Here is a 27,003-nt window from a genome sequence, read left to right on the forward strand (position 1 = left end):
TATTTTCTGAAATGGCTGCAGCAATATTTTTGCTCTTCCACTGACAAATGTTTCTAACTGGTTTTTTTTGGGTTTTTTTTTTTTTAATATATCCATGCAGTTAAAATTTTTGCCCAGCTTCTTCCTCTATGGGAATATTTTCCCTCCAAATTTTGGAAGTGGCTGACAGTTAATTCTGCAGCCACAGGGCACTCTGCAGGTTCATATTCCAGCAATGATACCAGAGTGTGTCTGACAGGCCTCGTCTTCAGACAAATCCAGACACTGGGAGCTCTCCCATGGAAGTGTTTAGATCACAAAGAGAGTTTCGATATGCTGGCAAGCAAGACACTCAGGAAAATCAATCTGAATGACTGAAAGGTATGCTTCAAAGGTGGACATGTTTAAAATCAATGAAACCTTCCCCAAAATGAATAAAAAAATTATCTTGCTTATACTTAGAATGTTTGTCTTTGAAAACAAAGTATATTAAATTAAGACCAATTTCGATTTTGAATCACGTCTGCCTAAAGTAGTTCAGCAACATTTAATGCTCTAAGAATTGATTTAGATTTTCTGAGAATTACTATATTAAAAAGATTCACTGTTTCTTCTCTTTCTGTCTTCTGCAGTACTAAGCACATTGCTGGTACTTGAAACAAATGATGAAAATTATGGAATGGTTAACATTTATCTATTTTGTCTGCCTCCAGTTATATTGTAAAGGATTGTAGTTGATGTATGAAAGCAATATGTTAGAATAAGAGTTTTTTTTTCTTTTCTGTTGCTTGGTAAAAACTTGCAAATTCCTTTTGAAATCCTTTGTAAAGACTTAAAACAACCAAAGGGGAGAAAAGAGTGAAAAGCATTTATACACAGAAGCTGATGTACTCCCCTTACACCCACTGAATTCTCCTTTCTGCATCAATGTAAAAACTGGAGTATCTGCATCTCTGTATAATGGCAAAGATGCCATTATCAGCATTTGAAAACAGTGCAACAATCATATTTACTGAGCCTTGTCTCAACAAATGGATTAAAAACTATAAAGCTTTTGTAGGCATGTGCATCTTTAGCAATTTTCCTTTGGGCTCACATTCGACACTAAGAGAAGTCAGGAGTAACTTTGCTGGCTTCCACTTCAGCAGATTAACTCGGCTCTAGAATAGCATTTCTGAGAACAGAATTTGTCCTCTTGGTAACGGGCAAAATGACACAGTAAGCCTCTTGCAGCAGAGACCCCAGGGATGCAGAGACTCAGCTGGACCCAGCCATATGGAAGAAACGATAGACTCCCTTGTGCATTTCCAAACTACACCTTGCTGAAGGCTTAGTCATCCCTGCTGGGGTTTGCCGTCTAATGAAAGACAAATCACTTTCACCTATTACTGGAGTCTCAAGAGCTGTTATAAATCGCATGGAACTGAATTCACAAGCAAGGAAGAACAAAATTAGTTACAATGTTATGATGCACGTAGCATTTTCCTAGGATTGCGGGAGATGCGCTGACAATAACCAACATATTGGGCACATTTATTAGGAACATTGTGTTTATTAAGAATACAATTTTTTTAAAAATGGAAGATGCTTTCTAAAGGAGCAGTGTTAACGTTGCTATTCGACATATTTTAATAAATGGAATAACACTTGCCCCTTTTATTTTCGGAAGTAGCGTATGAGAGATCTTGGTGTGTATCACACTAAATTTACAAGCAAAGAACATGCCACTACAATCCTTGTCCTCTTTCCCAGACAAGAAGACCCTCGGTGAGACACCCAAGACATTTCCAAGTGCAGCCAGCGGCGTTTCCGCCCCCTCTCTCTCCAGCCAAAACCCACACGAGCATCGCGAAGGGCCCTGGTCGCGCTCCCTGCTCTCCCTTCTCCCTCGCGGAGCGCCGGACACGCGCAGGCCAGGGCGGCGTGGCAAACTCCGCGCAGCAACTCCGCGCTCCCGGCGGGGCTGGGGGAGCGAGCGAGCGAGCGAGCGAGCCAGCCAGCCTGCCTGCCCCCCGCGCCGCCGCCGCCGCGCTCCCCAACTTTCATTCATCGCCGGCGCCGCCGCGCACCCCCCGCCCCGCGGCGGCCGTGCCGGGGCCGGGCCGGGGCCGGGCCGGGCGGGCCGGGGCGGGCGGCGGCGCAGCCAGTGAGCGGGCGCGGGGCGCCGCGGGCGGGGCCGGGGGGGCGCGGCCAGGCCGGCCCTATATAGGGCGGCGCGGGGGGCGCACCCGGCTCCGTGGGAGCGGGCGAGGGGCGCCGCGCCGGGCGGGGAGGGGGCGGCCGCGTGGAGAGCGCTCGGCGAGGTGCCGGCGGCTCGTTCGGCTGGCGGCCACGCTCGGGGAGCACTTTCGGCGGTCGGCGGCAGGCACCTTGCGGCGGGGAGGAGAGCCGGCCGGCCGGCCTGCGAGCGGCGGTGCTAGCCCATTGTTCAAGCGGAAAGACTCGGGGTGCGAGGGAAGGAGCCCGGCGTGTCGTCTCCGTTCTCCCGCTCCCCAGCGCTCCCCTCCGCCGTTTCCCTCCGCGCCGGAGGAGCGCCGCCGCCAGGGAGCCGAGGGCCGGGCTGTTCGGCACCAGCACCGACAGCTCAGGTGCACCGGCGGGATCGGGGAAAGAGGCGCCAACCCTTGCCGAGGTGCTGCGCCTCGGGGGGCTCCGGGAGAGGAGCAAAGTTGCTCCCTTTCCTGCAGCAAGCTCAGGAACTGCTGAACTGGCCTCACCTGGAAGGACTGAGCAGTTCCCACCTCTTCCATCAGGTGCCTTTGCCGCAGCAAAGCCACGGTATCCGGGAGACCACGGGGAGCAGAATAACACCCCTCCCCGCCCCTCCCGCTCTCGCCGCACTTCGCTTGTTATCTGCTCTGTCTCGCCGTGCTCCCGGGATCACAGGAGGATCTATAACTGTGATCTGTCACCGAGGAGAAGGTCGTGGATGAACTCCCTTCCAGCAGGGCAACGAATCACTTCTCGACTGCTTATTATTACCGTGGTCTAGGACCAGCCCTTTCCTGCTAAACTTGGCTTGGGAGCGTACAGCAGGAGGGGGCGCGGGGGGTGGAGAGCCAAGCCCAACAGCATCTTGTGTGTTTGACTTTTTTTTTTTCCCCTCCCTCCTCCTTCCGTGAGACAGTTTGATGAATGCCTGCGAGAGGGGTATGATTTGCTGAGGCGCCTCTGGCAGGGCGGTGTGTGCGCGGTGTCAGCCCCGCCGCCGCCCCCCGTGGGGCTGAGAGCGGCCCGCGGCGGGGGACGCGCGTGGGAGCGGCTGCAGCGCTGCGCGGGCCGCCGCGCAGGAAGCGCCGCCGGGCGGACGGGGCTCCGCGGCCTCTCGCCGGGGGCTCGCCGGGGAGTCACGGCTTTGAAAGCGGCGAAGAGGATCATAAGTAGCTCGCCCAACTCCACCGCACCCTGAGACCCCTGGGTTTGCTTCGCCATCGCAGGGAGCGTGTGAAGACGAGACCCAAGTGCCGCCTCTCCCAGGCACCGACGGGCCGGCGAGGGACGGCCCGGGCGCGGCCCCGCGCCTAGCGAAGTTGCTTTCAGCCGCCGACCGGTGCCACCAGCCTCACTTTGCCGGGGTTGTTTTCTTGACTTAGCTTTGGATAGAAAAGCCTTCGCTGTCTCCGCACCGTGAAAGTTGCCCGAGCGCTCCCCGCGGCGAGGAGGAGGGCGGCGCGCCCCGCGCTCCCCGGGGCCGAGGCCGGTGGGCCCGGCTGGGCTGCAGCGGGCGGTGATGATGTGCGGCTGGGGGAAGCTCACCCTGTCCCTGGGGCTGCTGCTGGCGATGGCGGGCGCGGTGGCGCCGCAGCCGTGCCCGGCGCAGTGCTCCTGCTCGGGGAGCACCGTGGACTGTCACGGGCTGGCGCTGCGCGGCGTCCCGAGGAACATCCCCCGCAACACCGAGAGGCTGTAAGTAACCCGGCCGGGGCGGCGGCGAGCGCCCCTCGGCCCCCTGCTCCCTTCAGGGCTCCGAACAGCTGTCGGGCTGAGGTGGCCCCCGGGCCCGGCCTGGTTTAGGGTCCCGACGCCCTTTGGGTGGGGGTTTTCTGTTCCCTTCTGCTGCTGGCCGTGCCCGTTTCTCAGCGATGCGCGGAGACACGGAAGAGGTGGGCGCTGTTCCCAGCCGCTGCCTTTCATCCCGGGAAGCCGCGGTGAGCAGCGCCGTTCCCGCCTCCGCGGGGAGCGGGGGCGGGCACCACCGCGGCCGGGGGGCGCCCCGGGGCGGCGGCGGAGCGGCCTCTGCCCCCGCCGGCGCCCATTTCCCGTCGAACTTGGCTATTGCGGCTCGCTTTCCCCGGGGCAGAGCCGGGCCGCGCTCCCGGCGTGGGCAGGGCGGCCCGGGGCGCGCAGCGCTCGCTGCACCGCGGCTCCGCGCATCTGCCGGCGGGCGAGGGCGCGCCGGGCTGCGATAGCCGCGCTCGCAGGGCGCTCGGCGGTGCCGGAGCCGGGATCCCTCCCTCCACCCGCGGCTGGGCTGTCTTCTGTATGTGGCCGGTTGTTTATTGTGTCAGGCTGCCCGTCAGAGGGGTCCTGAGAGTGGAAGTGGTGTGCGCGTTATTTCTTGCTCTCTGATAAGTCATTTAAATGTTGGCATGTGAACGCGCGTCTGGAGTGGTGAATTTCACTCAGGAAGAGTATCAGGGACACATTCCTCCTGGGACTCGTGTGGTTTCTTTACAGTGGTGTTTTGGCCATATGTGGTATAAAGCGCTTAAAAACATACTTAAAAAGTAGTCTTCACCCCCCGCCCCCCCAGCTCCCGGCTACGTTGGGAATGAGCTATAATTGTTAGAATAGCTTCCATGTAATACCGCTTCCTAAAGATTTATCTCATGAATTGCCAAGTCTGGTTTTATTTGTAGTGATTGGAAGTGAAAGATGTTTATTTCTTAAACCCCAAACGGTATTAAAAGGAGACATATACTCCAGAAGAAAAAGTAGTATAGAAGTATGATGAGAAATGCTGGGGCCTAAATAGAGGTTTCTCTTGCTTCTGAACTTGCTTTGCATTCTGCAGTCAGTATAGCTTCCTGTGCAGCAAGTGGAGAGCTTAGTTTTGCTGAAACCTTATTTCTCATCACTTACTCCAGCAGTTTGAAACCCTAATGCTTGTTTGAAACCTAATATTTGTTATAGGTGTTTAACCCCTATGCCATACTGGGAAATCTGAAAATTGCTTGAAATGGTGAAAATTGGGGGTTTCTTTCAGGCAGTTAGTTTTTGTAACAGTCAAATAAAGTTTGTAGCGCATATATAGATAGATAGATATACCTATATGTACTAAGTCTTGTGGTTTTTCTAAATGCAGTTATAACCCCAAAGATAGAGCTTTGAACTCGTCTATTGGTAAAGATTGTAGTTAAACATGAGCTTTGTAATAGCAAGCAGAACTGACTTTCCAAGACTCTCCTGCTACAAATTTCAAACTACTGTTTTCAAGGTAAATTGTATTTCAGCTACTTGGAAATTAGGAAATCACATGGTGTTAATTGTAAGAATGGTTTGTTGTATTAGTTTGTCTCCTAACTTCTGAAAATGCTGTGCCCCTGAAAACAAACAACACAATTTAAAAATAGTTTTTTAATGTTTTAATTGTGCTGCTTACAAATTATTCTTCTTAGGGATCTTAATGGAAATAACATCACAAGAATCACGAAGACTGACTTTGCTGGCCTAAGGCACCTTCGAGTTCTGTAAGTTTTCTCTTTCTGTCATTGATAACTCTTAGGACTGATGCTACAGGTTGTAGTTACATTTCAGTTAATTTTCTGGATGGGTTATCACTTTTTAGCTACTGTATTACCATATCTGAACCTAAAACTGCTCTGCCGTGTGTTATATGCTGTTATGTGCAAGTGAGCAATTCCTTTAAATGAGATTTGTTTATATGTTTTTAATCTGTCCTGAAGATTATGAGAACTTGAGGGCTTAATTTAGCACATAGCTTACAAGTAAGACTTGCTAAAATTGGTTGAATAACCATTGGAGTTACTTCAGTTTAAGGCTGTGAAATTTATAGTTCACACTGAAAATGGGTACTCTCAACCAGAACATTAAGGGAGTTAATTAAGAAAAAAGTTATTCCTTTAGTGAATGTAAAAGCAAGTCCCAGGTGATTATTATTGCTCTTTTGTAGTTTCTGGACAAAACAGAAACTTTACCACTGAAGTTGAGGAAGGAATTATTTGGTTAGTTTGTTTGGGTGGGTTTTTGGTTTTTTGTTTCTTTGTTGTAAAAAATTTTTTTTCAAGTGTTATCAAGGTTTTAAAATTTGGTGGTAGTTTGTGGATTTTTGTTTGTTTTTTGGTTGGGTTTTTTTGTTGCTTTCTTAAGGAAATGTCTAACTACTTAGCTTATTTGTTAAGGCCGGTTTAATTTGAGCGAGTGGTCTTGTAAAATCCTTTTCCTTTTCTCTCTGAAGTAAATATAACATGGTAGTAATTTTTGACTTTGTTACAAAACAGGGATACTCTTACAGTTACAATCTCTGTGCAGTGTTTTACTGCTGTTTCTCCCAACACCATAATTCAGAGTTTTGGTTTTGTTACTCATGTGTGAGACTGGTATCACCTCCGTGCTGTTGGACTGGAGTCTCACAGCTTGCCGAAGGGCAGGGATGTGTGTGCATGTGAGCATGCAGCCTCTGGGCATGTGTGTAGCTTTAGAACTTGTGACTCCTTGAGAAAATGAGCAAATCTAATAATGATTCCTGTTTCTTTTACCAAGCCTTATTTTCCTGCTCTTGGTTCTATGAGCCCATGTAAATTGTTAGTGACAGGGATACAGAAGGTTAAAGTGGATGTCACTCTACTATAGCTATAGGATTTTCTTAAAGAATATGTGGCTTCTTTTAAATGATCATTGTTAATGCGACAAGTTATCTCCACAGATAATAAAACTTACATCTAAAAATTTCTATATTTCAGTCAGCTCATGGAGAACAAGATTACTACTATTGAGAGAGGAGCATTCCAGGATTTAAAAGAACTGGAGAGGCTGTAAGTATATTTAATTCTAAAAGTTTCAACTTTTGGGGAATCAAATCAGTTGTGTGTCAAGGCCCTCAGGCTTCAGATTTTTTAACTACTTTTTTTTTTTTAAATTTGTGATTTCTAGCCTTACTGAGACACAAGAGAAATAAGAAATTCTCAAGCAGTGTTTAGGGGACTCGGTTGGGGGGGAGCATTCAAGAGCAGTCTGGATTCAGAGTGAAAACTGCAATTGTCCCGTTGGAAATGGTTTCAATGCTATCTAATATTTTCACTTTAATCTTGAATACACAAGGACTTGAGAACTCAAATGCACCAAAAGAAGGCTCTCTGACCCATAGTGTTAGAGGTTTTATACATGCTTTATTGGAAGTAACTACTGGCCATAAAATGTTTTCTTGTTACATAGCAGTGATTCAATTCTACTCCAGTTTTTATATCATGGAAGCTTTTACAAAAGCTCAGAAAAAATATGAACTGTTAATTTTAAAAAATAATTTTAATTTGGATTTAAAAAAAAGATTGAGCACTGTGGGGAGAGAAGATGGAGCAGAGATGACAGCACCTTATCTGGTGAAGTTGAAGTACAAACACCTACTTGGTTGGAGTGAGACCTAGAAAATGAGTAATTCCCAAGCTAGTTTTCAGTATGTGCCTTCTTATTTTGTTACACTCCAAATTAAAATATTTTTTTAATGTATTGTGAAACTTGGGACAACTGACTTGTTAAAGGCAGGATGCTGATTGTTGGACACAGTGTGGAGCCTGGAAAATATTAATATATATATGTTCCTGTGGAACTTGACTTGTCTTCATTATTAGGCATCTTAGTCGTTGCATTTTCATTAGATCACCTTTTCTTTAAGCATGCCTCTGAGGTCTTGTTCAGTGTTTCATTTGCTGCTGCTTTAACTTTATAGAAGTATTTCTACTGTACTCAATTGAAAAGCAGCACTGGCCTGAGCATAGTTTGTCTTATTATAGTTGCTTTGTACCCACAGCTGCTGTGGGTTTAAAACAAAAACCTCCACAAGCAATTATGGTTTGGTTGGTCATTTAGACAAAGCTTTTCAAGAGAATTAGTAACCACTGGTGTAATTATGATATTTCTATAATAGTTGAAATATTATGTACTTGAGATAATTACCTTATTTTTTCAAATAAGCCAAAGTAACTTTTTGACCTAAAAAGTTTGTGTTCTTATGTAGTGCAACTTTTTTTAAAATAAATTTTAATGAGATGGATTACTCTTTGGAAAAAAACTGGCTGTGCATTTCTAAGTAGTATTAAAACACTTGATTCAATGCTTTTTTACAATGTGTTTTCGACTTTGTACAAAGTATAGGAATTTAAAACATCTTTTCCTGCTGAGGGATCGATTGGAATAATATATGCATATTCTTAAATTTGGTTTATGGTGTCTAGATAAAAAATTAAACAGCAGTGTAGTTCATATTGCAAAGTAAATACTTATATGTGAAACATGAAAAAACATTGAGGTCCACACTGTGTATATGGTTTGACACTGAGATACCAAATGCTTACAAAGTTTTAAAGCAGTTTATCAGCAGCCTTATTTCTTAACTACTCCAAAATAAGATCCTGTTAATGTGATGTTGATGTGATTCATTAACAAATTTCAAAAAACTTCAAGGCTTTTACTGGTTATATTTCTGAAGTATAGAATTGTTTTACCAGAGAAAGATGAACTTCAGTAGTTAAAACTTACTTGTCTGATGTGTTCGTATTTTGCCATTACATTGTTTCATTTTTCTTTGGTTTTCCCTTGATAATTGGAAAACAATAGCTATTTTCCATTTACATAAGATACTAGTTCTGAAGAGAAATTTTGATACTTTTGAATACTTTTTGGGTTATATTTGTTCACCCTTCAGCAGGAAAACTATGCTATCTGAAAACTTAGGTTTTATCTAACTATGAAGTTAGATTGTTTTGTCTTCAGAGTTATATTACATCTGCTCCAACACTTGTCAGTTTCTTTAATTTGCTGGAATTCAGTCCATGTTAGGTGTGTGAGTGACTTGTAATTTGAATATATATGCAGGATGTCTGTAAACTGCCCCAGCTGTTGGCTAAGAGCAAATATTTCATATTTGTGGGGAAAAGCTGAGAAAATTCTTCTTGTTTACAACTGCCAAGTCCATCTGATGAAGGCACATTGTTATCTGACAGCCAATTCATCTCCTTGGGATTTTGAAATCCAAAATGATTTCTCAGGAAACCTGTGGGTACTTCATTCAAGTATTTTCTTTTATACATTAAATAGCAAGCACTTTAAAGCTTTTTAATTTTTTTTCAATGTGTGAGTGTAGGGTGTCACATTCGCACTCCAAGTGTAATGTGCCAAGCTGCTGTCAAAGAATACCTGATACAGACCTTTTAGCATGCAAGCAGAGGGTGTAAGAGAACTTCAGGGCAGTTTAAAACAGCTCAATTTAATTTATAAGATTGTTTACATGTGATACTGCTTATGTTGAAATATCTTGTGCTAGTGTCTGCAGGCTTAATTTTAAAAGATATTTCCCGTTCTTCAGTACTCTTCAATGTGAACAGCAGGCTTTCACAGTAGTTTCTCACTGGGAAAAAAGAAATGCCCATCTCTCTAAGTGAAGTGCTGGGGGGTTTGTTTGTTTGGGTGGTGGCGTTTTGTTTGCTTCTTTGCCTTTTTTTTTGTTTTTAACTGCAGTCTCAGTTGAATTTTTTTTTTTAGACCAGTAACTCTTATTTCCAAGGAACTGTTTAGTTGGTTAATGAGTTACTTGTGAATGCTCACTTATAGGTCTGATAATTCAAAATGCTGGATATCCTCTGCTCTTTTTAATGGAAGGGAGGACCTGAAATGCTTTGCAAAATTAATCTCAGAGAGGAGAAACTTTTGACCTCTTCAGAAGATATCTGCTTAAGATTTAATTTTATTAAACCCATAAAAATCTGCCAGGTGGTTTCTCCTGTAAATTAATAAAATAACATATCTTTAGTACACTATGTAAGTTGGTATGTACACAAGGCTATTTCTGACCTACAGACCTATTACACTCCACAACGGGAATTTGTGTCACACCAGTGTAATTGTACAAGTGCAATGGAACCCAAGGCTGCAGTAAATGCTACTGTAAAAAGTGATTGTTATTGCAGGAGCCTGAATGAAAGTAAAAGTTTTCATTTGCAATAAACTGTTGTCTGCCTATGCCTGCTACTTAAATAGGAGGGAAAAACAAGGTGGAAATTAGCAACTTAGTAAGTTTTAGGTTTGTGGAAACTGTAGTAGCTAGAGAAACACTGGTGCAGTTGATATTGCTGTAAGCCTTTTAGATGGATACTTCTGGGAGAAGTCTTCAAGTCAAATAAATGGCTCTACCCTGCAGTGTTCGCTTTGCAGTGTTCACTTAGTTCCAGTCTCTGACAGCTTTGAAGGCTCTTAAGGGCTGAGCTCTTAAGGCTCCAGTCCAAGCCAGTTTTGTACAGCGCTGCCTGAACTGCCTTGTCTGCCACAAATATGATTTTTTTCACAGACTGAATACTGAACAGAAAAATTGCATGGTCTGTTTTGTTGTGTAGATGTTCTGTCTGCTGAAACAACCCTCTTTGACTGAGAAATGGGCTGTGTGCACTGAAGTTCAGTTGGGACAGCTTGTACCTTTGAGTACATCCTGAAGCAATGCAAAAACTCCTGGACTAATTACACTCTTGACATCTGCAATAATTACAGTATTTAATATCTGCAGGACTTTATTATCTCTAACTTATATGAGCCCATGTTCTTGAGCGGAGCCTCTAAAGAGTGTGTGGCTCTTCAGTAAATGGCAAGTGCCCTAGAGAGAGGGTTGGATGTGGCCTCTTAGGGTTTCTTACAGAGACCACAGCCATGTGTCAGCAGTGGTTTTCAATATCTTTCATGGCAGGAAGACAGAAAGGGTCAAGACATGGAGGATTTTCACAATACTCATGGATATCCAGAGACCACGGCTTATTATGGGGGACAAAACTTTTTGAAAGTTTCCTCTGAGAATGTGAAATCAAAAACTTCTTTCTTCTTTCTTCATAAAGCTGTCATCTTGGGTGTGATGTTTATTCTAGTTGAAATAGTATATTAAGACAGCAAGATGAGGATAAACTGAAAGTTTCCACTTTATGAAAACTGATACTGTTAGACACAGCTTTAAAAATAATTTTTAGTAAGTGTAGGCCATTGTTACCCCAAGTTCTCCTCATTCTCTAGTGTTGCAAATACTTCTCAAAATATGCCAGTGTTTTTACAAGTTATTGTCACTTGGAGGGAAGTATAAAATTTTGTTGAAGACAGTGGCCATAGGCTGCTCAACCAGTTCTGTAAGAAGCTACTTAAATCTAAAATACAGTTCTATGTAGTCTAGAAATAGAGAGTTGTCAGGTTTTTGAGGGCTAAATATACTCTTCACATGTGTACAGAGAAGAGCAGTTACCTTTTCATTTATAAAAAAATAAAAATTTTTTTAAGTCTAGTAGTTGGGATTTCAGCTCTTATTATGCTAGGGCTATGACAAGGAAAAAATGTCAGAATAGGAGGAGTTTACAGCAATAGTTTCAAAACTACTCACTTTTTTTCTTCCTGTATTTATGAATAATCCATTGAGGGAGCAGTATGTCCCTAAAATGCTAATTTAGAGTCTAATTCTGCATTTGCCATGTGAATAACTTGGTTTGCATGACTAGTCTCACTGATTACTCCTGTGAGAAAGGTTACTTGTGTGGCCTAAAAAGTTTCCAGGCCAAGCCTCCCTATTTTTTATACTCGAATTAGCAAATTTTATTTTTAAAGTATCCATTTAAAGTGTTACCTGTGTAGACTTAAAATGCAAACTATGGGGGGAAAAAACCAACCCAACCCAAAACCCCATAAAGGAAATGAGCCACCAGTCCCCCCACCAAACCTATTTCTGCTGAAACTGTTGTGTAGATGAAATGTTACTCTCAAAGGAATAACTTCAACTTCTGAGTTGGTGTCTGAGCTAAATACCCCCACCATACCTCCCCAAAAACAGCCCCTCTGAGCTACATGATGTGAGTAGCAGTCATGAGTTCAAGAAAAGAATGCTGAACATCAAGTTGGTACATGAAGAAGCTGTTAAACTGAAATCTACCCATTGTATTTTCATGTTTCTTACAATGCATACTGATGCAATATTTCAATTTTCATGAAATATTTCAAGAATTAAATGTTTTGTTAGGGTTTGTTGATTTTTCTAAATTTTTGCAACTCAATTCTAAAATGACAAACTGAGGAGTTGTCCCTACTTGCCATTTATTTGGGCTCTCTCTTTATGAATACATTAAAACAAGTTATTCAAAGTTAACATGAAGAGACCACTTACTTAGGTGTGTACTTATGAGTGTTTGAGCAGTACTGAAAGTCAGTATTGTTTTGTACATGCTGTGGATGAACAATTTGCAACTTACAGATGTGCCATAGCGTAGAAGGAAAAGTATATTTCAACTACATAGCTTCAAGAAAAAGTTCTTTCTACTTAGTAAACAAACTGTAGTACTAGGTGGATTTCTTTACAGGATACAAATTGGTATGTGAAATTACTGTATGCAGCTTCGTCTGCAGCACAGATTTAATTATAGCCTCAATACAAAGAAGATCATCTTGTCAAAAATATTAAATGGGCTTCAGTAAAATAAAGTGGTGTTTAGTTGTATTTATGTATTGCAGGGTTAGAGTTATCCATTTGAGCTCTAGCTTTAGTCAGATAAATGTGGTAAACTATTACACTGCATTAGTAGGTTTTGAAATTACAAAATCAAAACTGACTTGGGAGTTTTTGTGATCTCTGAATGTATGGGGTGTTACAGAGCATCTCATCTCACAAAGTCATGCATTGCAGGGTGGACTAAGAAGTGAAATGCTTCATCTAGGGTAAAGACAAATAAAGGTTGTCTTGGGCATAACTGCCCAGGAGGCCTGGGCATTTATCAAGGGCTTTAACAGCTGCTTCAAAATGGACTAGATGAACAAATAGTATCCTTTCTGTCTAGTCTAGAAAAGGGCTGTATTATATGCATGCTGTTTCTTAGGGTGCAGACTTACTGAATCACTGATGGGGGAAAAAAACCATGCTGTCCAGAGATTAAAATAAACCTATGTGCGAATAGTTTGTTCTGTATTGATGTGTGGCATAAGATTGCAGTTTTATTTCAAATTGACTAACTCTATCAATAAAATGTAAATTCCAAGTAGGAAAACACTTTTAAGAGAGGAATGGCAATATTTTCTCTGAGTCTTTAAATGTGAGCTGCATCAATAAATTAATCCTAGAATAAGCAGGCTTGGGCTGAACTTTATTTTCCTGAGTTTTGAAACTGATAGTATACAGTCTTTTCAGTTACAGAAGAGAAGTGTTAGAAATATTAGATTTCACTTCTGTGAAGCTATATGATCAAAATTTAGCAGCAGGTAATTCTGGAAAAAAATGTTGAATGTCATCTCTTTTTATGATGCGGTTTTGGTTTTTAAGCTGAAGCAAAATATGACTTTTTTTCCCCCCGCCCCAATTTACAGACACTTAGCTGTGAAGGCTAATGTGGAGTTTTAGGATCCCTGGCAAAAATTCTGTGTTAGCAGTAGAACCACTATTCCAGGAATCATTTCTATCACTATCACTCCTAAAAGCACAGCTGATAAATGAGCAATATTTCATCTTATAAGGTTATAAAGTGTGTCAATGAAATAAATTTTTTAGGGATAAGACCTTGTGTTATATAGTATAGAAGTTGTACTGAGGTTTTAGATTGAGTTCTTAGCTCTTTAGCTGAAAGTTAGTCTCGAGTTTCTTTTCTCACTGAATGCTGGTCTTCATTGTGGCAGGCAAGTTCCTTACTGGCGTCTGAGAACTAATTTTTTTTCATTTGGGGCACATTCTGGGCAGTTCTGACTACAGCTGCTGGGGAAGTCTGGGTTTGACTGCCTAAAACCCGTGGGATTATTCATGTGCTTGCTTTTTAAGGCTGCTTGATGTTACACTTGTCTCCTCCCTGTGCCCTTGGTACTCAATCACCTGTGTGGCCTCAGTCTATGAGCATTTGAAGAGTTAATTCCTTCACACAGGTGTGTCATAGGGAAGGGAAGAATGATGAGCTCAGGTAGAGAGACCTGGTTTTGAACAGCCCTGAAGGGGGTGAACAGTTATTCCTTGTTAATCATGGATGTGAGAAATCCTTCTTTTAGCCAGTCTTACATAGTTTAAGGGCAGTGCACTGCACGTTCTTCCTCTTAGAACGGGGAGGAGACCACGAAGCCTGCGGTGTTAATCACTTACCAGTGGAATGTGGGACTACGAATTATACAGGCCTCGTGTATTAACAGTTTCTTAAAAAAAAATTTAAGAATACTGCTGTAGTTATTTGGTATTAGCAGGCTTTTGAAAGCAATATCAAATCTCTTCTTCAAAAGTGTCTGTTGAATCAGAGAGACAATGGCTGTTTTTGAAGACAGTATATAAAAAGATGCAGTGTTCCAATGGATTTTTAAAAAATTAAATTATAGCTACATTTTGATTACAGAACACTACAAAATACTTGATAAAACTAATTCCAAGCACAACGTTCTTCTAAAAGACTTGTCAATGCCCACTATTTATTTTTATTATATTTTATTCATCTGAGTGTCTTTTCTCATGGGACTCCTTTTCTGGGTCCCGAAGTCAGATTGCAGTGAGAAGTCCTGTTTGCTCTTTGCAGACCTTTTTACAAATTCCAGGGCAGGAAGGCTGTTTATTTTTCCCACATCTGTTTTGTGCTCATCCTTTGTGGCATTGTTTGCTGGATGCTCTTCTTTCTTGCTTCCTCTGAAATGGGTAATTTGCACTGTTGCAAAATGGTGAAGCTAGATCTGATTCTGCAGAGCTGTTGTGCCAGTGTTTTTGTTTCAAATGGTGTTTTTTGTTCAGAAGCTATTTTAAATGGATTCTGTAAATCACTGATACTAAACTTAAAGCTACACATTTTAGTTTTACTATTTAAAAATCATATTTATTTCTTGCTGAGTGAGTTCAATATTTTTTTAAATGCTGATTTAATATTAAGTGGCCACAGGTGAAAATTAACTTGTCATTACATTTTAATATAGCATATTTAAAAGATTATCTAAGATGCTCATTATTTTGATTGCAGAAACCACACTTCTATCTGGAGTCTTACAGATAAACTCCAGAATGTATGAGGGCTCTGGCTGCAACTTCAGTGACTCATACTGTTATGTTACCTCATTTACTATGAAGAGCCTGGTTGAAACTTCATCAGAAGAAACATTTTATTTTCCTATTTTCTTTCATAGTATGTGCTCATTGTGCTGGCTTGTCTTTAATAATAGTCTAGACTGTTAGTCAAATACAACATGGTAAAGTCTCCGTTCATTTTTTTAAGGTGCACCAGCCATTCTGATTTAGTTTGGCAGGATGTCTGTATAGTTGCTCTAGAAAAATACTTGAGTGAACATTTACTGTGGTAACTTCATGCCAGAAAGACAGTTACAAGCCTATCAGGACTATCTGCAGGCCTTTCTTGTCTTTCTAAACAATCTGGTTAAACCCTAGCTAAATTCAACCTACTAGATCAGCTTCACCTCCCCTCTTTTTTTTTTTTTTGTTTTGCTTTCTTGGAAGTAATCCCAGGTATTGTCAAAATCATTCTTGTTTCATCTGATACTTGAACCTCTGTTACTCTATGGAGTAACACGTTTTAAACATGTAGTGTGTTTTATAACTTCTGTTTCCTTCTTTCTAGTGTACTTTGTAGAATAGAATCCCATGAGTGAGCTTCACAAGATTGTGGAGGCTTGAAGAAGTCTCTGTAGATTGTCTAATCCCTTGTTACCGATTAGCTCAAGGTCCATCCAAGCAGGTGTCTGAAGGCTGTTTCCAGCTGGGTGTTGAATCTCTCCACAATGGATAGTGTGCAGCCTCTCTGTGCAGCCTGTTCCAGTGTGTGACTGCCCTCACAGTCACTTTTCTTAAGTTGAAATACAGTTTTCCTGTACTTTGATTTGTACCCATTGCCTCTTGTCTTTCACTGTGCGCTGCTGAGAAGAGTCTGGCTCAGTTTTCCTTCCTTGGGATGGAATCAGATCACTTATTTGTACACATGAAGTATTTATACACATTGAGATATCTCTGAGACTTTTCCTGCTCAGGCTAAACAGTCCCAGCTCTCTCAACTTCCTCCAATGTGACAGGTGCTTCAATCTGCCCTTTGTCATTTTAGCAGTTCTTCCCTGGACTTGGTCCAGTCTCTTGTGGTGGGGACTCCAGCACTGGGCACAGCTCTCCCAGAGATGTCTCACCAGTGCTGATTTTAGGGGGAGGACCACATGCCTTGACCTGCTGGCAACAATCTTATGATTACAGCCCAGGATGCTGTTGGTCTTCTGTGCAAGGGCACATTGGTGGCTTCATTTGGATTTCTTATTTACCTGCCCCCTAGGCTGTTCTCTGTGGTGGTTCTCCAGTGTGTGCTGGTGTATGGAGTTATTCTTCTCTGGGTTCAGGGCTTTCCATTTCCCTTTTGTTGCCCTTCCTAAGTTTCTTTTTCAAGCAATACTCTAGCCTGTTTGTGTTACTTTCAGGCAGTGCACAGACTTAGTGCACCAGTCATTCTTTCCAGTTTTGTAACATCTGCAAATACGCTGAAGGTGCAGTGTGTCCCATCTTCCAGGTTATAATGAAGTTTTGAACAGTACTGGTTCCATTGCTGACCCCTGGAGTACATAACTTGTGAATGTTCTCCAAATGGACTTTGTGCCCCTGACCACAGCTCTTTCAACTTGGCACTTTTGGCAGCTTTCAGTCCACCTCACCATCTGCTTTTGTAGCCTGTACTCTATCAGTTTGTCTGTGAGGACAACCATTATGAATGGCAGTGTCAGAACCTTTACTGAAGTAAAGATAAACATCTACTGCCTTCCCCTCATCTGCCACGTTCCTTATTCATTTTAGGAGGCTGCCAGGCTGGTCAGACATCATTTTCTCAATGTTAAATCTGTGCTGACCACTCCCAGTCATCATCGTGTCCTTACTGTGTCTAAAATAGAAGTAGAAATATTTTGCCCGGTCACCTTCTCAGGCATTGAGATGAAGCTTCCTAGCCTGCAGTTTCCTGGCTTTTACTGTGTTTTCATGCTTTTTAGCGCTGTAGGCAGAATTAATAAGAATAATAACTAAATATTTATAGAAATTTCTGTTGAAACAGTAAGGAATACAGAAAACAGCAGCCTTAATGTCTGCCTTTTCTTCATAGTGAAAAAAAATGCTTTAAAAAGGGAAAGTGGGTACAGACTCTTGACAGCACAAAATACTGTTCTGCATAATGTAGGGAGAATTGATTGGGGTAGGAGAGGAGTTGTGGTAATTTTGGACATGACATCAAACTCGTGGGAGAAGAAAATGAAGGACAGAAAATACCTTAGGTTTCAAGTAGCATGCACTAGTTCAATGTAGTGCTATAGTTGAGAAGTACGTTTCACTGCTTCCAACACAAATAAGACACTGAGTTTGCAGTAGTGTCCTGCTACTGTTCAGAATTTTTTTTTCCTTACTGAAACAAATATCTAATTTATATTTGAAATTAAATGGGGAATAACTTAGATGCCTTTTTTAGCTAGTCACTATTTAGCCTAGAAAGTGGAGTCCTGCTTAAGTGGTTTTTGACCTGGGGAAAACCTTGGATATCTAAATGCTGTAAGAGCAGCCTTGAACTTCTCAGATTCCTGTTTTTACTCGTGGTTGGTGAACTTGATATTGTTAGGCTTAATGAGATTATGAGTAGTTTGACTAGAGAAATTGTCTTAGCAGAGAATTCTTAATGGAAAAACTGGCACAATCTTTTGCTTAGCTCTTAGTTCTTGGGCTTTCCTCTCACTTGATGACATGCAAGTCACATTCAGAGACAGCAGTTGCCAGATGTGTTGAAGTTCAGCAGATTGTGGCTTTGGACATGGATGCACAAATATTTTCTGCCTCTGGCAGATATAGCACAATGTTTTTTGTAAGAAAGTAGTGATTTGCCTTCCTTTCAGATGGAAGTCTAAGTTAAGTCTGTAATTTCTCTGTTGAGGCAGTGGGAATCACTTATTCTGATGTCTGTTATTCTAACTCCATATATTAGAGTAAAATTTTTGGACATCATACTTAAACCAGCCCATGGCAATGATTTGGGTGCTGTGTACTAGCTTTCTCTTTTGAAGTACTTGGATAATTTTGTAGGTGGCTTCTGTATTTTCTGAGCTCATAAAGCCTGAACTGATGTTCTCAGAGGATGCATATCCTTGTAACATCTTGGAACTACTTAAGGAGCCTTGTGGGCTCAGTTGTGGGTAGAAAGTGCTCCTGTCTGAACATGCAGAGGTTTGATTACTGACATGTTCTTCCATTTTAAATTGAAATGTAATGTAAACAGGCTCTTATTCTTTGGAAGTGTATGTATATTTTGCAAATGAGCTTCACTGAGCTGTTAAATGGATGTAATAGTTATTTCCTCTGTTGACAAACAGAAGGTGTGAATATGCTCCTTTGAAGAATGCAATTCCTAAGCTGTATGGTGCTGTGTGCTACAATCTACAGATAATGTATTTACTTCTCTAGGCTAACTTTGAAGGAGGAATGAAAAATAATGAATTCTACTGTCAATAATCTTTGTGAGTTGGAAGCATTCAATTATTTTCCTGAAGAAGTGGTGGTGAGATAAAGTGCATCTCTCCTGTATTTAGGGTTTTGGAAGACTCATTCTCTGTGCACTCAATGGGATGGGCTGTATCTAATTAAAGAGAACAGCTGATTTATAACTGACTTGAAACAACTTTTAACTTCAGTCAGCTCTCAAGTTATCTTTTGTCCTACAGGGTCTATGGGAAGAATTGCATCTACTTGAACTAAAATCCATTTGAAGCTTACTTAGGTGGGACAAAAGCGCACCCTTCCAGTAGTTGTGAGGTGGTTTTGAAAAACCTCAAGCCGGGCTCATTGCTGTGGTGGCAAACAAGCATAGGTCGAAGTAGGGAGTGTAACTGCACGTAAGGGCAGAACTTCTTCCCTGTGAGGGCACTCAAGTACTGGGGCAGCTCATTTTCCCAGAGAGGCTCCACAGCCTCCTACAGCTTCTCTGGCTGGATGTAGTTGATACAGTGGGATCAGAAACAAGTTACAGTGAAGGCTGTAACAAGTCTGAAACAAATGGGTGTGAATTATAGCAATTGCAGATGATTACATTGTACCCAGGGCAATCAAGATTTTTTTTTCCTCCCTTCCTCCTCCATGCATGATTGCTACTGGATCATAGTTATTGTGGCATGAAAACTTGAGAGACACATCAGGATGGATTTGTGGCATGGCCAGACTTCAGTGGGTTTGGATATATTGCTACTGGGAGCACAATGTGCTCTCCCTCCAGCCTCTATCTGTCATCACCTTCGTGTACTCTGGCTGCATGCAGAAGACAAGTAAAACTCAGATATATACCAATTTCAACTAAAATAACCTGTTGTTCAGAACCACTAGCTCAAATCAAGCCAGATTTTTTTTTTGCTTACCTTAATGTTGTCTGTTTCAAAAAGTTATTTATTCTTTGTCAGGTCTTACTTTTTATCTGCCTGTTGGCATTGAGCTTCATTTAATGAGTATTTTCACCTGCTAATTTGTCAAAGGTATTTTTTCTTTGTCCTTGAATACTTTTATATAATTATACCATAATTTTACTTTGGAGATGCTTTTCTAGTCTTTACTGTGTCTAGAAGACTGACCTCTGGGAGTTTTAAACTGAACTACTTGAAATACTTTGTATACTTTAGGTAGTGTGTGTACATTGCTTCAATTTATTGTGAAGAGCTCAAAAATTCATCTGTGTAAGCTTGCCCAATCTCTTTTTAAAGATCCATTCAGCAACAGAAGAAAAAAAAAGTATATTTGAATTGCAACCTGAAAGAATTATAATATAATAGTGCCTCATCTGTTTATTTCTGGACATTACCAAAGGACTTTACAAGTTGTTACAATGTTAGAGATTCTTTAGTACATTTTCTGTTGCTTTCACCACTAATGCTTCATCTTCTCTGAGCTCTCTCCTTGAGAAACACAAATATTTGTAGCTCAGTTGGAAAACTGAATAGTCACAGTATGAAATATCTCATCACTGTTTCTTCAGGGCTTCACTTTGAGCTCCGTGTCAGTTCTGGGAGAGCAGTTCAGTTGGTGAAACTGAAATTTCTCTTCTTGCATTGTCCCAGGGAAAACATAGCCTGCTAGGTAACTGTGCTAAGTGTCTGCTGCCCTGAAAATATGGAAAGATGATGTGGTGGAATGTTTATGGTTGTTTTTACTCAAAGTAGCTGTAGTTCTTTAAAACCTAGTCTTGGATTCCATGATCGACTGTGCTTACCTTGGGTTTCAGCTCGAGAGAAAGGGGATCTTTTTCACTCACTCTTGTTTGAGTATGTTTGTGTGTTCTGGTTAGGTGTTATTTCAGACAAAATGAAACATCAGGTCACCTGAAAAAGTGGAACTGTTGGGGAACTATGTAAAAGAGTGAACCATTTTAAAATAGTAATGTGTTTTCTGGACTCCTTGTGTGGCTCTTTCCAAAGATTAGAAACTCTTCATGGTGACTGTGGAATGGGAGACTGTTGTATACTGTGATACCAGGCTGTTGTTTCAGACTTGCTCTGCATGCTTTTTTCCCATTTACTTACATTTTCATGTCATTTTTATAGACAGAACTACCTAATGTAGTCTTGAAAAATGTATTTCAATGAAGTCTAGTTCATAAAATCTCCAAATAGAAAACTCAGCAAATTGACTGTTTTAAAAGTATCTGCTATGACTTGTTAGGTGTAAAGAGTAGCTTAAGTCTCTTTTTGAAGTATTTGATGTATTTCCCATTATTGCCTTTATGAAAATTAGTTATGTTTTATCTTCTTGGTCACAGGCAATAAGGAATAGTCAACTTTTTGGTAGAGAAAGCTTAGTTCTAAAAGAATATTCAGTGAGTGGGATAAAGCTATTCAAAGCAGAAGATGCAAAATGCAAGATTCATAAGGGATCAGTAATTTGTGTGTTCCCTCAATCTGTGTAGTACTCAAAGAACAAATATTTTAGTCTTCTGAATGTCAAGGTAAAATCGTGTGTTGAAACACTAATTTGAAGTTCCAAGCTCACAGGGTAGAAACTGGGGAGACATGAGAGTAGTGCTGTTTATTGCTAGTTTAATTAATAGAACTTGATTTATTGTCCATAGCTTAGATTTGAAGTCTGTAGAGTGGCAGATGCATCAGTATGTTAAAGGTGTACTCAGCTGTGTGGGGTATGTGAAGTACAGGTAATAACAGAAACTCCTGATTGAAGGTGTTAACTCTTTGTGTAAGATGTTAAATAGCAGAGCAAGTATTTTGCCTGTGAAATACCCTTCTGAGTGATCCTGTGTGTCCCTGTGAGGTTGTTCTTGCATTTAGTGAAAGGCAGCCTGCCTGATGAACTTGATCATCAATATTATGTCATTGTACTAGAGAGGCTTTTATGTAATGAAACGTCTATAAAAATACAGATACTGAGTAATTTCATCGCCCTTTCAGTAACAGCTCATCATTATTGTCTAGTGTCCAAACCTACTAGATTTATTACAAAGTATCAACAGAGATTTTTGCTCTGAAAAACTGATTAGAAAGTCACTTTTTAGTCTTTACCCTACATGCTTTTCCATGTTATTTTGGATTTCTGAAAATGAACTTAGAGGTTTAAGTCTCTATTTAACTAAGAGAAGCAGTGAACAAAATTCGTTTTTTACTTACTCTTTTGTATGCTTGTTTCATTTTCAAAATCTTGTTGGACTGCAAATGTAACTTAAGTAGAAGACAATTGTTTTAAACTAAGTTTTGTGGTCTTGGCATATACTTTTATACAGAAATAGACATTTTCTGACCTTTAGTAAATTTATCAATGATTTTATTTTGAAAATGCAGTAGATGCAGAAACAGTAAAATGTATCACTTTCTTCTATTTATGTTGGGATACGTTTCTTTTTAAGTAGTGTTCAAATCAGAAGTCTTCCAGTAGTCATTAAATTATAGCTCTTTCTTTTATATGGAAACTTTTTGTTCTACTAATTTGGACATGTGATTTACAAGATCACAGTCTAGATTTTTTTTGTTGTTGTTGCTGGATTAAGATTCTTTTTCCTAATTATTAGAACACATTGTCTCTCTCCTCTCTTATCCCAGTAGTGTAGTCTTACATTTTTTGATTCCTTCACTCTTAGTTTTTTTAAATCACTAAATGTGTGATTAAGGTTTCTTCTGCCTATCAGGATTTCTGATGCTTGACCAACAGAAAAGAACCTGAAATTAACACTGGAGAATTATGGATATCTAGAACTCAAGTAGCTGACTGCTTGCTTATGATTTGAAGTGTGACAGCAACCCTCTGCGTGCATAAAAATATTTCTCAGATTATTTCACTCTCATCAGTAGTCACATTGAGCTTTAAGGGAGGAAAAACTATCTGAACCAAACCATGGAGTTATGTAAAATTTGAATTTGAATGTCTCTATTTATCTACATGGGAATAACTGGAAAAACCTTTAAACTGGACAGACCATTATATGGAACAATGTTTCATGAGAAATTAGCTCAGAGAGGCTAAATAGTCTTAATTATTTGGCTAAACAGGAAAATCTGAGCCTTTATGAAATTCTAAAACTTAATTGTTCAAGACTGATGCCTAGTGTATTTTTTCAGCTTGTGGAATTTGTTGATAGCAGTTTATTGATGTAGTGTAACCATTGTTATGATTATATTTATCTATATCTATATATGTATATATCAGATAGTCCCATGCAATCTGGTTTCTGTGAGTGCCCTGAATTACTGAGGGATCATGCATTGCAAAGTGTGACCTGTGATAAATTTTATGGGACACAACAGTTTTTTCTAGTCGGTTGCTTTGCTTGAATGGCAGGTGCCACATGTGGTGGATGCATTTGTTAAAATCAACCAAAAGCCTGTTTTGAGCCTGACTTCTTGACTGGGATGACTGTATGCTCCAGGGCTGTCACACACAGTAGAAAGAATAATCTGCATCATATGTGTAGAAAAAACCATGAGGATAGAATAGATTTACCTTGGCTAGTGGTTGTTCTGTTGTCTATGGGTACAATACAGAGGGCTTTGATCTTGTCACCTCAGTTTGAGCAGCTGTGACCCTGGCCAGCATGCTCAGTGAGAATCTTCACAGACAAATGGGCACCTTCCAGATTTCACTTGCAATTTCTTCTGTTGTACACTGTCTTTTGTACAACTGATCAAGTTCTATTTTTTTAAAAAATTAGCTTCCTCAAAGTTCCTGTCTTTACAGTTAAAGAGAAAAAGCTGCATGAAAAAACCTCCTTGTAATGGCAGATATAAGCTGTGACTCCTTGGGGTTTTTTCACTTCTATTTGATTAGGGTTTCTGTAACAGCTTCCTTTGCTTTTTGAAATTTATATAAATGGGTTATATGGATTGTTAGACATAATATTACCTTGTTTACTGAAAGTGTATACATTTGATACATGCTCCCTCGAACCTTTTCATGGTTACAAAACGTCTATCTGCTCCATTATATTAAGAGGAACATAGAGTTGGTAGGGAATTGAATTTGCACTGCTGATTTTATATTTTTGCTTTCATGTAGTTTATGCAGGATGGAGTCCTGACTTAGTGATTGGTTCACACTGCAGAGATTCAAAATCTTTCATAAAATAGGTAATATGGTCTGTTGGGGGAAACCAGAAAATGTAATTAGTCCATGGTAAATTTACTACTGGACCATGTCTCCGCTAATGGACCTTTCTGGTCTTTAAAATCAGCTTGTTACAGCCCTGGGATTCCAACTCAAAGTGGTTGCATTGCATTGCTGTAGCGTTTGTAATTTAACACAACTTTTTCTTTTTCTTTCCAAAGGCGCCTAAACAGAAATAACCTCCAGTTGCTTTCTGAGCTGCTCTTTCTGGGGACTCCGAAGTTATACAGGCTGTAAGTAGGCACTGCCCAATAACTATTATTTGGGAAAATTTGGATTTGGTCTGTTATTCTGTCTTGCATTGGAATTTTTATCTTTTGCCTCACATTGGGCTAAAATGTGTTTTGGAACATTGGTGTTTTGTTTAAGCTGAGTACTTTCTTTCACTACTTTGCAAGTTTTTTTTTTTTTAAATTGTATTTTGCATCTGAGTCATATACTGATACTTGTATGAGAATATTGTCATTTATTCTCATTTCTGTAAGGAAGTTTTTCAGAAAGAGTACTTTTGATTTTCCTTTTCTCCTGTTTGGGTTTTTTAAGATGTTTCTGTGTTAAAAGAGCTAAAAAGTGCCTGTGGAGATTCTGACCCAAAGGTGCAGCACTGTATAAGCACTTAGGTTTTGTAATGTTCTGCTTTTGTGGTTATACGCACTTGGCCAGAAAAATGGCATTGGCAAATGCTAGGTCTGTAGAGAAGTCTCTCCTGTGTCCCTCAACAGAGGGAAACAAAGCTAGTAACTCAAGCTCTGGGAAGAAAAAATGATTAAATAGTTTACCTTAAATCAAAATGACAATGAATTGAGAAACGACTTCTTTGTTTTGATTGTATTACTTGGTTTGATAATGTTTTACTCTAGGCAGTATTTTAAAATACATGGTTTGGCCCATTGTCCTTTCTAATAAGCTGCTTAATTGTGGTACAGTTGAAATGTGAAATAAAGTTTAGAATAGGTTTTATTTGAACAAATTAAATTGTAAGGTATCTTTAAGTTACAATATGTGTTATGGAAGGGATAACACGACATGCTTAAGTAGGCTTTGATAAGGTAGTACCAGTTCAGTCTGTTGTTTTAATTTGGATATGTTTGCTACATTTCTTCAGGCTCCAGGTGAGCTTTCTGCTGTTGACATTGCTGGTTTATACTGGGTTTCATCACTTGTGTGATTGGAAAAAGAAAAGTCAAGTTGGAGGAAAGCAGGAGTCCTCTTGTTTCACTTTAGTATATGGAATTATGTTTGAGAACAAATGTGATGCTTTTATTTTTAGTTGATTTTTATTTTACTATTGTGAAATAATAGTTATTTTCTTCTTCCTTATAGCAATATACAATAGCAAACCAAAAATTACTCCTATTATTGTAAACATTTATTTTTGTGTGTTTTGTTTTATTCCACTGCCTTAGATGTATACTTTGTTTCCAGAAATTCCCTGTAGATCTAATGAGTTCTTAAATGACTGGGCCAGAAAGCTGCTTAAGGCCTTTTTCCTGACAAACAAAAATATTTTCTCTACTATATTATCATAATATATTCAAATACTGTGTTGTATATTAACAGTTGAGTCTCTTATTTCCATCAGCTGGGATAAAGACATTACCTCTATCAGGAATGAGATTAAAGGGATTTATGGTCAGTTTAATATTCCACCTACAGTGTAATGGTTGATACCTAGATACATATATAATAGAAATGAGCCATATTTTGCAGGCAAAAAATGGATACACACTTCAGTCGAAATCATATTTGAATATATTTATTTCAGAATTGTGTATTTGATATATGCTAGTTTAAATCTATAATGTCCTTTGACATAAAGCACACAAGTGCTCATAGTGGATATGGAGGAAAGTAAGAGATCACTGGCTTCACAGTATTAAATTTCCTCTGCCTAAGGGTTATTGTTGATCAGACCATGAAAGTGAATGTCTGGTTATAATGTAGTCATGTTTAAAAGAAAATATGAATGGTAGTAGAAAATTACAGCTGCTTAGCACTAAATTTGTAATTAAAAAATACCAGGCCAACAAAGGCACTGATGTTAGCTAAATGTTTGTGGTTAGTTTCTAGATAATATGCAGCTTGTTCCCTTTGAAGAGTATAAAGTTTTTGATTCTTTATATGTATCATTGGATAGGCTTGGATGTATTTACATCAAAATAAATAGTTTTGTAAGGAGAAATAAAGTTCTCAAAACATGATCAATTATATATATATATTTGTTTTGAGTTCAGTATTTATTTTTGGCATTTAACAGCTAATCAAACAATGTGTGCACTGCGAGGTTTCAACATACTATTGAGCTTCTGTGAATAATAATTACCATTTGACCCTTGGCTGTAAATGAGATGCCAGGTGAAGAAGCACATATGCTTGTTGTGTAGGCTAAATGCAATATAAAAGAAAGAGGTTCCACTGTATATGAATTATGATTGGACACAGTTGGTTGCCGCCAGCGGCCGGCTATGCTTTCCCTTTGCTGTCTGCTCCAATTTCTCTTTGGACGGGTTGAGAGAGCACTGCGTGTTCAGGTCAAGATGTTTGCCTAGAAATAGTAGTACAGTTGCAGCTGTGTTTGCTGGAGCAGGAGACTAGTTTAAATAGCATTACCATTTATCCAGTCCATTAACAGAACTCTGTAAAATAATACCAACTCTGCATAAACTACAGGACAGTGTAATAAAATTACAAGCACTTGTTGACAGATGGGAAGTGTAAGTAAAGGAAAGCAATAGGTTGAGAATTTAAAAGAGACAGTGCATTATTTTCTGTGTCTAAAGACACTTAATTTCAAAGGCAGTTAAATTATTTTTCAGGCTACTTTCTTTCCAGTTTAGCAGCCTTTCAAGAAAAATCCTGGAACTAGTTGAAATGGATAATTTTAGTCAAAACAGAAGCTGATTTTCCCATTAAAAGCTATCTATAAAGGTGTTTTAACATAAATATTTCAGTAGGACGTAGTTAATGCCAAAAATAGTATGAAGAGTGCTGTAGGGTATATTAGTCTTACCTTGCAAGCAATCTCTCAAAGCACAATGTAAATGAGCCTCTGTCTTGATGCAGTACCATTAAAATAAAGGTGCTGTTTGAAATCCCCTGGGATGGTAATTTAAGTTCTTGCTCAACAAGTAGTATTGCTGCAAGGAGGGGCATTCTTTGGTGACCTGTATGCCCACTCATGCTACGTTGTGTCGTGTCAGGGATGGTACCTTAGCACAGAC

At 40.2% G+C, this 27,003-nt stretch overlaps 1 protein-coding gene across 7 annotated transcripts in view; it reads left to right on the forward strand.

Annotated features, from left to right (window-relative positions):
• The first annotated feature begins 3,691 nt into the window (after positions 1 to 3,691).
• The window catches only part of SLIT2 (slit guidance ligand 2), a 256,354-nt gene continuing 233,042 nt past the window's right edge, over positions 3,692 to 27,003 (forward strand). For 4 of the 7 annotated variants that reach the window (XM_063157704.1, XM_063157706.1, XM_063157705.1 and 1 more), the window contains exons 1-4: positions 3,695 to 3,885; positions 5,598 to 5,669; positions 6,903 to 6,974; positions 23,944 to 24,015. In XM_063157704.1, coding sequence (XP_063013774.1) covers positions 3,710 to 3,885; positions 5,598 to 5,669; positions 6,903 to 6,974; positions 23,944 to 24,015 — 392 coding nt within the window. In that variant the 5' untranslated portion in view covers positions 3,695 to 3,709. Of the gene's footprint in view, positions 3,886 to 5,597; positions 5,670 to 6,902; positions 6,975 to 23,943; positions 24,016 to 27,003 lie in introns of all 7 variants that reach the window. The other 3 variants (XM_063157710.1, XM_063157711.1, XM_063157708.1) reach the window with 3 other exon arrangements.

Source organism: Melospiza melodia, chromosome 5 (assembly GCF_035770615.1).
Source record: "Melospiza melodia melodia isolate bMelMel2 chromosome 5, bMelMel2.pri, whole genome shotgun sequence".
NCBI classification, from domain to species: Eukaryota; Metazoa; Chordata; class Aves; order Passeriformes; family Passerellidae; genus Melospiza; species Melospiza melodia.